The sequence below is a fragment of the Phoca vitulina genome, unplaced genomic scaffold (assembly GCF_004348235.1).
Source record: "Phoca vitulina isolate PV1807 unplaced genomic scaffold, GSC_HSeal_1.0 scaffold89, whole genome shotgun sequence".
Lineage (NCBI taxonomy): Eukaryota > Metazoa > Chordata > Mammalia > Carnivora > Phocidae > Phoca > Phoca vitulina.
In genome coordinates this window covers 1,487,132-1,503,143 of record NW_022589792.1, presented here as the reverse complement: position 1 = coordinate 1,503,143, position 16,012 = coordinate 1,487,132, and the positions used below count along the sequence as shown (strand labels likewise).

At 59.1% G+C, this 16,012-nt stretch overlaps 1 protein-coding gene across 1 annotated transcript in view; it reads right to left on the bottom strand.

Moving 5' to 3' along the window:
• Positions 1-15,956, bottom strand: part of CARM1 (coactivator associated arginine methyltransferase 1) — a 39,716-nt gene extending 23,760 nt beyond the window's left edge. The window contains exon 1 of the mRNA XM_032396018.1: positions 15,737-15,956. Within this exon, the coding sequence (XP_032251909.1) occupies positions 15,737-15,956 (220 nt within the window). The remainder of the gene's footprint in view (positions 1-15,736) is intronic.
• Positions 15,957-16,012: the final 56 nt, after the last annotated feature.

Genomic DNA, 16,012 nt, shown 5'->3' with positions numbered 1-16,012 from the left:
GGCCGTGGCCCTTCGTTCCCTCATCTATCAAATGATGATAACGACACAGCCCCCGGGGTGACAGGACATGACCCACGCGGAAGCCTGACAGGCGCCCCACCACCTGCCTTCACCCTTGACCTCAGGAAGCCTCATCTGGGGAGAACGAGAGCACAAGGACCCCTCCTTGCCCCCCAGATTCCATGAGAAGATGGGGGCGCAGTACGTGTACCAACTACTCACTTCACCCTTCAGCAGATTGGCGCCAGTCTCAGAGGGGAACCCAACCCCGGGAAGCCTAAGCCGGCCTGGCCTCCCTCTCAGCCAAGTAACCTAAGCCCGCTCCTCCTGGGAGACGCTCCACGCAGCTGCCCGGCCCCGGGGTGTCTGAGGACCGGGAGGTCACCCTGGGCTCCTCTGTGTGGCCCGGCCCCGGGGGGGTGTGGGGGGGGAGGACTCCCAGCCCTCCCCGCGGGCGGCGCTGGTCTGCACATCTCTCCCCAGGGCATCTGTCAGCACCTCCCCACCCAGAACCCCCACCCCACCCCCGCCCAGCCCTTCGGGGGCCTTATCCCAGAATTCCACCTGCCAGTGTCTGCGAAGATACACCCAGAGCCGGACTGTCCAAAGCAGCCGCAAAGCAAAGCGCCCAGTGCACGGACAAGGGCGGTGCAGGCGGCAGCAAGCCGGCAGGCGCTGGGAGAGCCGGTGGACGTCCCGGCGCCACGGGTACTAGACGGCCGGCGGGCGGCCAAGCACACCGCGTGCCTGGGGGCTCTTCTGGACAGAAACACTGACAGAACGGCTTCAGGGGCCGCCTCGGGGAGGCAGGCGGACTTGGCGCCGCGCACCCTTCCTGTCCCGCTGGTGAACGGGGCAGAACTGCTGGCGCGGCGGGCTCCCGGAGAGACTTCTGCAGGAAAATCCAGGCGGGCAGGCCACACGGGAAGCTGACGGGTGATGTGGGGCGCGGGCCAGGACCAGGAGGGAGGAAGAGAAGGACTTTTCAGGTTCCACCCTCCTGAGCGGTTTGAGGTTCTACCCTGCACACAAGAGATAACGGGACAAACGGCAATCGTGACGGCCGGGGAGGCCTGGCGCCCACTCAAGTCGTCCGGGGCGTCCCCCGAGAGAGCAGGTGTGACCACGGACCTCCCTCAACTTGCTGGAGGGCCAGGAGGGTGGGAAAGGGCCTGTGACCAGAGGGTCCTTCTAAGGCAGGCGGATGATGGCCTGGACTTCTCAGCAATGGCTCTCGGCCGGAGCGCACCCGCAGCGCTCATAGTGTGATGGAGGAGGGGCAGCGACCCCAGGGGGACTCGGGTCTAAGCCAGGGGCAGCAGGGCCTGCATTCCAGGAGCTGTCACGCGGGGAAGCCCTTCTCCCCGCCTCAGGGAGGCCACAAGGTGAGGCTTACCTCCCAGAACTCCAGCTCACATTGGACCCAGGTTTGAATCTGGGCTCTATCACCTGGAGCCTCACACCCCCCACCCCCAAGCCTCAGCTTTCGTGTCAAGAAAGCTAAATGAACGCACCACTTACTACTGTCCTAAGGACTAACACCCCCTTTGTATCCAGCCCAAGACCCATGGGGACACGGTAGGTATTACTGGCACAAAACACCCACCTTGGCTGCCATGTCCCCAAGGCATTCTGGCCCAAGGAAGAGAGTGGAGTCCCAGAGAGAATTCTGGCCTTACCCCGCCCCCCCAGCCCCCATCCGGCCACTGGACCAGCTCGACTAAGTGCTCCTCGGGGACATGGGAGCGGCCAACTGGCCAAGGTAGAGCGCGTGGCCAGCTTCACACGGTGCCCAGGAATGTCTTTGGTTTAGGCCCCCGCAAGCTCCAGGACGGGTCTAAATTTAGGCCACTCACCACGGCCCCTTCTAAAGGAGCACCCAAGGGGCGCCTGGGTGGCTCAGTCGTTAAGCGTCTGCCTTCAGCTCAGATCATGATCCCAGGGTCCTGGGATCCAGCCCCACATCGGGCTCCCTGCTCAGCAGGAAGCCTGCTTCTCCCTCTCCCAATCCCCCTGCTTGTGTTCCCTCTCTCGCTGTGTCTGTCAAATAAATAAACTCTTTTTTTTTTAATTTTAATTTTTTTTTTTAAGATTTTATTTATTTGCGAGAGAGACAATGAGAGAGAGCATGAGAGGGAGGACGGTCAGAGGGAGAAACAGACTCCCTGCTGAGCAGGGAGCCTGATGTGGGACTCGATCCTGGGACTCCAGGATCATGACCTGAGCCGAAGGCAGTCGCTTAACCAACTGAGCCGCCCAGGCGCCCTCAAATAAATAAACTCTTAAAAAAAATAAAATAATAAAAAATAAATAAAGGAACACCAAGTGGATGGAACACACCTCCTTCCACGTTACCTCCCTGGGAGGAGACGAGATAGGGGCCTTATTTCTATCGCCAACGGTTTATCTCCTAAGGTAGGGATGGGATCACACGGTATGTTCATTCCTTTGAGAACGGTCACAACTCAACAGCAATCCACCTCTGTGGGCACAAGAGGCTCATGCTGGGTGGCGGGCTGGGCAGTGTACAGGGGAGCCTGAAAAATCCAAAAGCTAGGTCTACTTCAGGAGGGGCCCTGAGAATACAAGTCTGAGGAGGAAACTTCCTGAACTCCCCCGCAAGAGGATGACAGGACACAGGGGAGGTGCACGGGTAGCGGGGAGGATGGAAGAGAGGCAGCCATCTGGGGGGCAGGGATGCTCCCCCCCAGTTTCCTGCTGGCATAAGGGGAAGCAAGGCCCCCCCCGGGGCCCCTGGCACCACTTGGGCCACAGGCCTCCCCCGCTGCTGCTGGGTCTGACCTAGAGCTGCCCGTCATAGCAGCACCCCAGTAAGCAGCGAGCCACCCCTCACAGCCCCCCGCTGACTCCGGGCTGGAGAAGGGCCCTGCGCTAGCGACACCAAACCTCCCTGACCAGCGACAGCTCCGTGAGGTCAGAGCCCTGCAAGGGCGCTCCCCTTAAAGGGCTCACCCATGGTCGGGTGGGGTGGAGGCCAGCACCACCTCCAGGCCCCGCAGGATTGGTCTCGAGGAGCCCGAAGAGGAGTCGAATTGTGGGTTGTGCTGAAGGGCAACCCCAAGAAAAGAAGGAGCAGACAAAGAGTGAGCTTGGCTTTTCTGAAAAGAGTACTAGGGGCACCGACTGGGCGGGAGCTATTACATGCAAATGTCTCCCCCATCCATGCTAATCAGCTGCGCAGCCCCGGGCTTTGTGAGCTACAAAAGGGACAGCAGATGTGAGCCAGGGTTCCCTGGCCCCTGAAAGCATGGGCTTAGCGGGTGATTATTGGCGGGGGGGAAGCAACAAAACCAGCAGCCCCAGCCCTTGGGTTCCTCCGGCCAGGACCTCGAAGCTGTGATGCACCCACTACTGGGCAAACACCTGAGGACGTGGGGTGCCTCAGTTACTGCTCCCGACCACCTCCCTTTCAAGGGAGGAAACCGAGGCACAGAGATAACATGCTCAGGGCAGCTCAGCCCGGGGACCCGGCATCTTGTGAAAGAGCCAAGCCCCATCCCAGCATCCACTGGGAAGGACGTGGGCTCTGGGCCCTGGCAGGTTGACAACAGGTGCCATCCCTGGGCCACCACCCCAGGGAAGGCGGGGGAGCTCGCGTCCTAGGGCTGTGAGGGATCACTAAGAGTCTGCACCCGCCGTGACGCCAGGAGCTGGGCGGGCAGTGCTCGCGGGGGACCGCGGTGGGCAGGGGAGGCCTTTGGCAGAGGGGCCACACAGGGAGGCCTGGAAGGCAGGGCTGGAACGAGGCATGTCAAGGGGCAGCAGGAGGACCCCGGGCTGCGGGGGAGCCCGACCCTCAAAGCGGTGAGTACATGGAACCTCCTGGCCCCCGTGAGGCCGGGGCCAGTGAGCTCAGCCTGAGCAGCTGAGGAGCGGGAATGTGGTTCCTGGGGGTTCTGCCCTGGGGCCAGCGGAGGGGCCTCAACCCACAGACGGGGTGGCTCCCAGAAGGCCCGACAGGAAGAGGCAGGAGGACAGGGCAGGGGCAGCCTCAGCAGAGAATGACGGGCAGCCTAGGGGCTGAGCAGACTCGGAGGCCGCCCCGGGCCCAGCTTGAAAGAGAAGTTTGCCCACCGCGCGGAGGTGAGCCGGGTTGTCCGGGGGCCGCGCCACTGCTTGGAGGGCCTCCACCAGGCCCCTGGGACGCGGGGAGCCCCTATGGCACCACCTGGCTCAGAATTAGGACGGCCCTGTGGGCCCGCCCCTGCCCTCAGGCTGCCTCACCGAATGTGACTCCAGATGAGACACGGGCGAGAGGGGACAGAGGCTGCCTCACCCCAGGATGGAATCGGCGAAGTGGCAGGAATGAGGAAAGACTGGCTCTGGGCCCCAGAAGAGTCCTCTGGGGCCACTTCTCCGACACAGGACAAGGACCAGAGGGGGCAGGTGGGCGCCCCCCACCACCACAGTGCACAGTCTCCTTTAGGGCGCGGACGCCCCCCCCCCCCCCCCCCCCCCCCGCCCCGCGCCCGTGGGGGGGCGGCCCCCCCCCCCCCCCCGCCTGACAGGTGGCGTGGCTAAGCGGAGGGGCGGAGCCAAACCGGGCCGGCATCCCAGCGGCTACCTGCCCCCGAATGCCTCAGTTTCCTCGTTTACAAACCAGCGGGAGGGGCTGTGGCTACTGTGGCTCCCCGCAGGATGTGCGTGGCTGGGGGAGCAGGGAACGGGCTGGCTCCCCCCGCACTCACACCTCCGCCCAGCACCCTTGTGCCAACTGCACACGGCGGCCAGCCAGCCCTTCGGGGCTGCTCTCATGACGAGGCGGATCGATGACCGTAAAGGGCCTGGCACGGTGCCCGCCTGGCACATGCTCGGGCCCGAGCGCAGTAAACATCAGCTACGGTGGGCCTCGGAAGCACTGATAAGCAGGGCATGGGGGCGTCAGGGCCAGGCATCCCGTCGGTGTCACCCCACCCGGGGGGGGCCGTCCAACACTGGGGACTCCACCCTCTGGTCACAGAGAGCCCTCGGAGCAGAGCCAGGTTCTGCAGAGGGCCCCTCCAGGGCACACAGCAAGTCTGGAAACTCCAGGCAGCCTTCGCCTTCCCCCTCAGCTCGAGGAAGAATGCGGCCAATTTTCTGGAATGTCCCTCTCAGGTCTGCAAGAGGCCCCCCAATCTGTCTGTGATTACTTATTCACATGCCCCCGGAGGGGATCACGAGCGCTCCCCTTTCACTGATCTGCCAGGCGCCCCCAACTGTCCCCACCTGGAATGTCACCCGTGCCCGTGTCGTCAGGTGGGCTTCCGTACACGAAACCACTCCACTCTGACGTGTGTAACACATCCAGCGAAAACGAACCCCAGCCACAGGAACACAATTAGTGGGGAAGCAAATCCGCCAACAATCTTAAAGAAAAACAGCCCAGACCCACTCTTGCCAAAGCTGTGGGTGATGAATTGCTTGAACGAGACACACAAAAAGAGGGAATAAAAGGGGGTTCCCTCTCTCTGTGCAAGGAGTGGGGGCGGGGAGGAGACAGAGCCCCCTCCCGCAAACCAGTCTGGACCTGTTTCCAAGAACGCCCCGCCTGACAGAACAAAAAGCACCCAGAGGCTGGGGGACACGTTCTAGATCTGGCCTCAGGCGGCGGCTTCATGAGGCGCACAACTGTCAAAAGCACCGAACAGAACCACCTGAGGCTTGGGCATCTGTGCGTGTTGATTAAACAACAATTAAAATAAGTCATCAAGAGAGTATCACGAGGCCACAGTTTCCAGATCCAACTCCCGCAGGCCTGGGGGAAGCCTGGTCTCACTTTCCTTCCTAGAACTGGTTTTCGGGGAAACAAAGGGAGTGGGGGCAGGGAAAGTCGGGAACTCCAGATTCTTCAACCAAAAGTCAGGGCAGGTGATGTGGTCTCTCTGGGCGGGGGAGAAGGGGCCAGCGGCCCCACCACACAGTTCGCCTGCAACCCTGAATCCTGAAGCCTCCCAAGCGAGTCCCCGAAGTGAGAAAGTGGGAGGGTGGACGGGCAGGGGTTCCCTCCTGAGTCACCAGGGGACCAGGCGGGGCGCCACCACGGCCCCTCCCAGCCCTCGAACTCCCAGGGCTTTCCGGTCACAGGCACCTGGCGGCCCGCACCTGCCACACATCTTCCCTTCCAGACAACACGGCAGGTTTAGACCAGTGACCTATTATGCTGTGTGTTATTACTAACCCCACTGTGTGCTGGGCTAACACCAACCCTCAAGCTGCCCTCTATCCTCCCGGAGGAACTGGAAGATGAGCTGCGATCGCCTGGCCCAAGTCACAAGGTCACATCAAGGTGAGGCTCCACCGCCTATACTAATCATGACCTCCAGCAGCTTCTGACCCAGACAGGCTGCTGCAGTCCCGGAGGGGGAAGGGAGAACATCCATTCCAGCCAGGGACGCAGAGAGACAGGGACCCAGGAGAGCAGGACTGACCCCAGCCCCTCCCCCCCAGAGCCACTGCCCCCTTGTCCCCAGGAGTTCCTTCCTTTCCACCCCAACCCTCTCTGCCCAGGCGCCCCCTTCCCGCCCCGCCCCCAGGCTCAGCTCCTCGGCTGCCATGCTCTGCAGGCTGGTCCTGGGCCACGTCCCCCTCAGCGGGGAGATGGCGTTCTTCGTCTACTTTCTCTCTGCTCCCCGGGACTGGGAGTACGCGGGGTGGAGATCGTGTCCGGCTTGTGCAGAGCAATGATCCAGTTCAGGCACACCTGCCACCAGCTAAGCCCCTCGGTGAAGCCTCCCCACCGACAAGGAGGCGGAGATGCAGGAGACATTCGCCAGGGATCACCCTGCAGGGCAAGGCCAGGGGACGGAGCTGGGCTGGGGCCCCGGACACGGCTACAGGTGTCACTTCCCTCCCCAACACTCTGGGAATAAACACCACCGACCCCCTAGTGAGGCCTCCCCTCCCCGCTGAGCATCCAGCTCCAGCCACACCTGCGGCTGGCTGCCCTGGCCAGGCCCACGCGCTCGCTCCCACCGGCCAGGTGCGATTTTAAACACTTCCATTAACGCGCAACAACCCGTACAACACCCCTCCGAGGGAGGTGCCATCAAGAAGCCCACTTTACAGTGCAGGGAACAGAGGCACAGAGAGGTCACGCCGAGGCGCAGAGCCGGGCCTGGGCCCCACCTGCTCTTCTCCCACAAGCTCTGGCGCCCAACCCGAGCAGCGCCCCCCACCCCCGCCAAGCCCCCCACCCCCGCCCTCCCCAGCATTTTCAAGCCTCTGCGCCGTTCACTTTCTTCCCGAGGACACTGAGCGCTAAGTACAACGTGTTTAGGTGACTGTTGACTTAGCGCCTGTCACACAACCCCCCAGATCGGGAAATTGGGAGCATGTGCTTGGCTTGGGGCGTCACCGTATCCCCAGCTCCTAAAACAGTGACTGGCACCCAGCAGACGCTCAGTCTGTTTTTGCTAGCTGTTTAAAGGCAGACGAAAGGTAACCTACCACAATAAAAACATAGCAAGTCCCCCGCCCAGTACACGCTTGTGGCTGGACGGATGGAAGGTCAGGTCTCTCCATCTTCAAAGAACCGTGGGTAGGCCCTGGGGGCCTGGGCGACGTGGGCCCTCCCTTCCTCCTCTCTCCTGGAGACTCCACCACCCCGCCCCCCCCCACCTGCCATCTGGCTGGGTCCCCTCCCCCAGCCCTCCAAGGGGCTGCCCCTCCTGATCAGAAATCCAGTGACCTCCCCTTGGCTCTCACACACTCTGACAGCCATCGCCGACCTCTCGGGGCTGCCCGATCGGAGCCGCGCCCCGGCCCAACAGGCCCAGGGCCCCCACCTCTACCACCGACCACCCCCATTCCTCGGAAGCCAGAGGCATCCACTTCACTTCCCAATCCAGGGCTATCCTCCAGTGACGCTCCGCCTTTCTCATGTCACAGATCCCTCAGAGGGCAATCAAAAGCGGGGAGCCTGGGGCGCCTGGGTGGCTCAGTTGTTAAGCAGCTGCCTTCGGCTCAGGTCATGATCCCAGGGTCCTGGGATCGAGCCCCACATCGGGCTCCCTGCTGAGCCAGGGGGCTTGCTTCTCCCTCTCCCCCTGCTTGTGTTCCCTCTCTCGCTGTGTCTCTCTCTGTCAAATAAATAAAATCTTTAAAAAAAAAAAAAAAAGGCGGGAAGCCTTTCCCCAGAAACATGCAGAGAGAGCCAACAGCAATGCTATGGCCGTGGTCCATCGGGTAGACACACAACGAAGAAGCTGAGGTGTGTTCCCTCCAGACAGGTGCCACCGTCACCCCTTTTCTCCTTTTTGTCAAGGAGGCTGGTCCAAGGTCACAACCACTGACTCTTGTTCCTCTAGCCTTCTGCAAAACTGCATGCAATTTCAGGGCCTCATGGGACCCCTGGGGACCCCTGAGGACTTCGGATTAAGAGACCTGTCTCAGCACTGCCCGAAGCCCCTCCCAGCCTCCACTCTCCACAGGGCGCGGCAAGTCTGTCCCAGGTCTGGAACCTCCATTCCACCCTGTCCGGGACGGGAATGTCCCATTTGTCCTGGCGAATTCACCACCTCTGCAGGTGGTGAGCAGATCCCGGGCATCGAGCAGGTGGGCTCCCCAGGAAAGGAAAGGCACCTGCCGGGGAAGTTTCCCAAGCCTCTCCCATTCTGCTAAATCTGATCTGGTCAGAGGCCTTGCACCTCAGTTCCCGCCATTCTCCTTCTGCCCAAAGGCCCTGCCCACCCACCGCGTCCAGATCCCCACACGTGACGTGGCGCGTGCCTGCCAGGTGCAGCTCGTGGCGCTGGCCACTTTGCACCTGTGATCTTAGACACGGGCCCCCATAACCCCAAAAGGTGTGAACAGTCATACTACATTGGATGCACAGAGATTGTAAAGAGCCCCATGTGGCAGCTCAGGTGGGATTTTGCCAACCTAAGAGTTTGGGTCAGGTTAGGTTTTGCTGTCAAAGGAGCAGCAAGCTAGGCTTTCAGAACTTCTGGGTTTCCAAATGGCCAAGGAGGGGCTTTGGGCAGGTAGAGAGGAGGAAGGGGGGCTGGGAGGTGGGCAGTGGGCGGGACCTGGGACTGGAAGCCAGATCAGCTTAGGACTTGAGGTAACAGCCCCCCACCCCCATGGGGCTCCAACTCAGATGCCCAGAAGAAGGGGCCAGGGGCTGAAGGAGGGTGCCGGCTAAGGGTAAGGGACATTTTCCCACACCCGAGGGCAGCCTGGGTTCACAGAAATGCCTCTCTATTTTAAGAAACAAACCACTGCAAGTGGAAGGACAAATGGCTACTGGCACGAAGCCTCTGTGCTGGGGCAGGGAGAAGCAGGAAGGGGGGAAGGGGACTTCGGGCAAATTGGGGCAGCATGCCCCTCCCAAAGGTGGCACCGCTCTCCAGTTCTGCCTCGGGGTCCGCCAGCCCTTCTGAGGTTTCACAAGTACAGAGTCAGATTTTGATGTGAAATCACACAATTTAAAAAATAGCGGGGGGTCTCCTTTTATTTTAACCACATAGGGGGAAGCAAACCTGAGAGCAGGTCATTCACAACCCCTGGCGGTGGGTCATGGCCTTCGCCCTGGGCAGAGTTCACCTTCTGTTCCATAACACAACTTCGGGGCCTCTGACACACTTCTGGGGCAGGCTAAGGTGAAACTATTCAGTTACATTCCTGTTGCATTCTCTAGTCTGGAAGCTTCCACAGGCCCCGCTCTCCCTGCTCCCATACACTGCAACCTGCTGCCACAGTCGGCTTCAGAAATAACATTTTATCATGTAGGCCCCTCCAGGGAAAATGGTGGGCAGCTCCTGATCATATACAGAAAAGGCCCTGTCGTTTGTAAAACATCACTTGGACCTAACCTTGCTACCCCCGCTTTGGTTCCTGCATTCTTCAGAGAGACCCCTTTGCCCCACACCAGGCTGCTGCCCCCCACCCCCACTTGAGCCCTCCATAAACCAGGAACACCCTTCCCAACTCTGGCTACGTCCACATCCTACCTACTGTGGCCAAGGTGACTGACCGTCTCCCAGTGTCTGTCCTCTCTCCTACAGAAAGAGAAACCCTGAAATTAGCTGAGCTGAGCTCAGCTGACCGCTCAAGACTACAGACTACATTTCCCAGCCTCCCTTGCAGCTAGGCGGTGGCTCTGCAACTGCCCATTCTAGCCAATGGGATAAAAGCAGAAGCGCCCAGGGGCGCCTGGGTGGCTCAGTTGGTTAAGCGACTGCCTTCGGCTCAGGTCATGATCCTGGAGTCCTGGGATCGAGTCCCGCATCGGGCTCCCTGCTCAGCAGGGAGTCTGCTTCTCCCTCTGACCCTCCCCCCTCTCATGTGCTCTCTCTCTCATTCTCTCTCTCAAATAAATAAATAAAATCTTTAAAAAAAAAAAAAAAGAAAAGAAAGCAGAAGCGCCCAGAGCCAGCTTCTGTGAACTTTCCTTAACAGACACCTGGCCCATGCCCTCGGCACCTTTGTCCCTTCCTTTATCCTGCTGTTTGGACACCAGGGTAATAGCTGGACCCCAGCTGCCATGTTGATCCACGAGGACAGGACCTCACCCTAGAAATGGTGGAAGGGGGGGTTAGCTGGAAGGACCTGGGCCCAAGGAATTCCGGAAGCAAAGCCTCCACACCAGCCCTGATCTGCCACCCTCCGGACTTTAGCGTGAGCACAATAAATAAAATGTCCTGTTGTTTAAGCTACTGCCACTCTGGATCTCTGTTATGCATGAATAAATGGAATCCTGACCACCTTTTTTCACTGAACCATTCTGCAGTAAAACAATGAGCAGGTCCAATAGCCATGACCTTGAAAGCCAGCTCCCCTGCCGGCCTAGCCATGTCACCTGGTCAAGCCCTTTCACCTGTTTTTCCACCAATAAAATGGGAGTAGTGTCCCTGACCTCCCAGGACTATTCTAAGCAATAACACAGAGCAACGGCCACACCTGTCAGGCTAACTGGCCCACAGAGTCCAGAAAGTGTACTCTATCTGGCCTGAGTGATCAGGACACTTCACAATCAAAACAAACTGATGTACACAAAGAAAGGCTTTTCAGCTTCTCTTAAAAGCTGTAGCAGATCTGGTGAGCCGGGCTGGGGCCAAGTTCCCACCGTATCCCCCTCTCCTCCTGCCTGCTTCGTTCATTTATCCCAGGGGTCCACAAGCTTTTTCTGTCAAGGGCCAGCAAAGTTAACGTTTTAGGTTTTGCAAGACTGTCATTAAATATTCTTACTTCAGTTGTTGGGGGTTTTTTAATAGATCCTTCAGAAATGTACAAAGCTCCCTTTCGTGGTTTAAACAGAGGCCACAGGCCTGCTCTGGCTCACAGACCATCGTCTGCCCATAGACCCTAATTTATGCTCTTATCCTCTCCCCAGCTGCCCCCAAGGTCAAACATTTGAGTCTGTCCACACAGGTTCACGCAGAGTTCGGTACCCAGTAAACATTCAATACAATGACAGCACGCAGGAGCATCTTATGGGCACCACTGGAATGGGAATGCCCCTCCGGTGTTACTAACTTCCTGGGGTGTCACCCCAGCTTGACACTGAAGGTCCTAGAGCCTGGGCACATGACAAACTCTTCTGTCCCCCCCCCAGCTGCCAGGGGGCTACCATATGACTGTGACTGGAGGAAGTCACAAGAGCTCCCGGGTCTATGGCAGCAGGCCATTCTCCACCTTGTTTTTACAAGGGGTTTTTTCTCTGGGGTTTCCACACCCTGGCACGCCCCCCACAAACTGAAACGTAGCCCCTATCAGAACCAGTCCGGCTGTACGTCGCTTCCTCGCCAAGGGGGCGGGGAGAGTCCACAGAACCAGGCAAACTGACTCACACTGACCAAGAAAGAAAAGTGACACAGTCATCTCCAGAAAGGACTCGTGGGCCTGAGGAACTGAGAGTCTGTTCTGCTCTCTGCCTTGGCCGCCCCACAACGGGCTTCCCGAGAAGCTGCCTCCTTTCAAAGGGAGGGCTCCCTGCGTCCAAGAACTCCCGCGGCCTTGCCAAAGCTTCCTCAAGGCCCGGGACGTCTGCACCTCTGCCCAGGGAAAACGGCCTGGTTTGGTAGCTGCCATTTAGCCACTGCCATGGACACAGGCCAGGGTGACTTCAAACGGCGAGGAGGGGTAGGGAGGGTTATCGTTCACTGCAGGGTGACAGGGACAGGGCCTTCTGCAGCTGTCATCTTTCTCACGTGGGAGGGTGTCGAAGTCAAGGAACAGGGTTGTAGGTCGGCTACCCACACCCATCTCCCCAGCCCCACCCCGCACCCCCACCCAAGGTGGAAGTTGCAGCCGCGGGGTCCCTCTTCTCTCTGCCGGGGGTGCGAGGCTGCAGCTGGACGGCCCTGCAGCATAAGGGGCTCCCTCCTAGAAAAGCCGGCTCTTCATCACTCCATACCAATACCCACGCCGTCGTCGATAACTTCTATAGGAATATTTACTGTTTACCACGAGATACCCCTGCTCCACCCTCCCACGGTCCACTTCACCCAAATTTCTGGGCCCCAAGTGGTATCATTCCCGTTGCTGAGGGGGAAAGCGAGGCTGCGCACCGGCAGGTGCAGCTGGAGGTGAAGAAACAGGCTCAGGGAGGCGAAGTGGCTCATTCAAGGCCGCACAGCCAGTGACCCACGCCAGTCAGACCCCGCGTTCAGAACCCTTGCCAGCACCCAAGCATACCTCAGGCTCACCTCCCACCTGAGCAGGGGGAGATTCGGGTCTTGGCCAACCTCCCTGTCCCTACCCACACACAGATTTGAATCCCGGGGGGTCTGGAATCACACGTAGCTCGCAGGACCCTGCCTCACCAGAGACCGGTGAGCAGAACAGGGCTTCTGCCACCTTCGCATCTGGCCAAAGCAATCAGGTCCCAGAAGGGTCCAGACTGGAAAATGTGGAGGCCAGGGAAGGAAGCTCATCCCAAGACAAGGCCTAAAGCTCCTAGCAGGCCCCAAGTGCCCCTGGTCCACCCAGCCACCGCATCCCCGCACATCCCCACAGTGGCTGGACCATCTTTGACTTTCTCCAAGGGACTGCGGGCTAGCAGTCTACACCCGGCGGGCCAGGCCTGCTCGCAGATCCAGGAGCAGGGTGCACCCCCACACCTCAGCCCTGGTACTCTACACTCCCCCGGGACACTTCAGAGCGACCCCTCCCTGTGCGCCCCCCTCTCCATGCCTGCTCAGGAAGCAGTGCTGCTTCACCCTGCACAATGACCCAGCCGAGTCTGAGGTCACCGCCAGGCCCAGCCTGTAATGGGAGCAGGTGCTACCACCAAAAAAGTATTAGTTTATTGAGCAAACACATGATATGCCACAAAGTCCTGCTATTACCCCCATTCTACCGATAAACACACTGAGGCACAAAGACAGATACTAGTAGGGCACCGATCTAGTCCATGTAGCAGACCCTAAAAATATATGTCCAAGCCCTAACCACCCCCTTAGGGCTCTCAAAGATAAAATTGTTCTGGATTTAGAGTGAGCCCTAAATCCAATGAGAGGGCTTTTCTTATAGTAAAGACAGAGAGACACAGAGGGGAGGCCATGTGAAGACAGAGACAGAGACTGGAGTTCTGTTGACAAAGCCAAGCAAGGCCTAGATCCAGAAGAAGCTGCTCGAGGTAGGAAGAGATTCTCTTCCAGGGCCTCCGGAAGGAGTGTGACCCTCCCAACACCTTGATTTCAGACTTCTGGCCTTGAACTGTAAGAGAATATATTCCTTTTGTTTTAAGCCATCACGTGTGGCATGGCAGCCCTGAGGAACGAACAAAACCAGGGTTCTGGCTGACTCCAGAACCCAGGTTCTCAGCCCCACATCAATGTTACTTGAGCATCAAGGGGGAAACATTCTTTCAGACCCCTGAGACTATATCATCCCTGACTGAGGATCTCAATCTGAGAAATGAGGACTTTCCCCCTTTCACAAATGCCTCAGTTACGAATTACTTCTAAAAGACAATGTTATCTTTACAACTAGTAACAACATCGAGATTACCCACAACACAGAAACACAGAATGTAAAAACTCTCCTGGAGGAAGGTGTTAAGCTTAGGAGACACCAGGTGTGGGGGGGCGCCTGGGTGGCTCAGTTGGTTGAGTGTCTGCCTTTGGCTCAGGTCATGATCCCAGGGTCCCGGGATCAAGTCCCACATCGGAGCCTGCAGCTCCTCCCCGCTGTTAGTGCGTTCTCTCTCTCTCTCTCAAATAAATAAATAAATAAAATCTTAAAAAAAAAAAAAAAAGAAGACACCAGGTGTGGAGTATATCAGCACTCTCTGTACTATGTCCCCAATAATTCTATAAACCAAAAACTGTCCAAAACTCAAAAGAAGTTATTTACAAAAGAAAAACCAACTGTCCTGGAACTGCCTTGAGGATTAGCCCCGGAACCCTAGTTGGAGAAACGCTGCTCATCTTTATTCTTTATTAATGCTTGCCAAACGAATGGCCATGCTTATCATCTGGGAGATCCTGCTGAACTTAAGATAGAGTTTAAGTGCCTGTCCTGAGTTCTGACGCCCACCTGGGAAACCCTTCTCTCCTCTCATTTGGTCCCAGAAAACCCAGCTCTGCCCCAGTAAAAAGAGCTGTGATACTTGGGAGGGAGGCACAACTCCACAAGTCTGGGTTTTCCAAGTAGAGGTGCAGGGAGAACCCTGTGTGAACCAACTGCTCTAGATACTTTCCTTTGGCCCACCCCCTTCCCAAAGTGGCAAAAAAAAAAAATTCACACAGGCCAAAGCCAGGAAAGGCGTCCTCCGTGGCGCCCAGAGCATCAGTGCAAGAAACCCTGAGACAAAGCTGAATGAAACAGAATAGCAAAATGTGAACAAGCAGTCAGGAACCAGAACAGATAAAAAAAGAGTAACAGAGAAAGAAAAAGGATGAACTACAAAGACTCAGGGGCCTTGGCAAACACATTTGTGATTTTTTTTTTTCCACTGAAATGTCAGTTTTGAAACTAGCGTCTGAAAATGTAACGAGCTTCTCACATCCCCAAAAAGAAAGATCGGAGGACCGTGGCGAGGGCGGAGGCTGTGTTACCTCTTACTTCGGAGCCGGACATCAAGAAGGAGCCCTACCCTTCCACGTTTCCACCAGGAGCACATCCAGCGGCTCGCACCACCCGGGCAGGGGCCCTCTCCCCAGGTCTAGAAGTTTCCCACACGGGGATCCAGAACGCCAAAACGCTCCCGATGGGTGGAACCAGGTCCTCCAGGCCACCCCAGGCCGGGCACCACTTTCCAACTGTCCTTAGCAGTCCTGGGAGTCCCGAGAGATGGCCAAAGGCTGCCCACACCCCTCCCTCCCTCCCCTAGGGCGGCCACACCCGCCCCGGGGACTCCCACCTCTCCCATACCCCAGGCCCCCTTCCCTCCCACACAGCCCCCAACCCCCCAACCCCAGCCCCGGCTACGAACTCACCTTCCCGGGTCGGACCCCACTTCCTGCCCACCCCCTCAGGGCCCTCACTCCCCCATTTCCCGCTTCCCACCGTACTCCCGGCACCTCACCTCTGGCCACCACGCACGCCCTCTTTTCTCTCTGCCCCTTGACATCGTTCCTCCACTGCCCTCACTCGGGGGGCCCCCCACTCCCAGCTCCCTCGGTCCGGCGCCACGGACCCCACACCAGGCCCCCACGGCTCAGGGCCCCTCACCCTCGGGGCCCGGGGCCCCTAGCTGCGGCCGCGTCCCTCCCGCCCCGGGTCCCCCGCCCGGCCGGCCTCGTGGGCAGCCCCCGCGCTCAGCCCGGCCCCGGGGCCCCGCACTCACGGCTGTAGAGGGCGATGCCCGCCGCGTCCGGGCCGGCGCGCACCTCGAGGCGCAGCGCCTGCTGCTCCGCGTGCCGCTGGATCTCGCCGTTCGCGTCGCCGATGGTGAGGAGGCGGGCGCCGGGGAACACGGACACGGCCGCGCAGGGCCCCGCGCCGCCCGGGACCGCCGCCCCTGCGCCGCCGGTGCCCGGCCCCGCCGCCGCCGCCGCCGCTGCCATCTTAGATCCGGCTCCAGGCCCCGCCGCCGCCGCCGCCGCCGCCGCCGCCGCCGCGC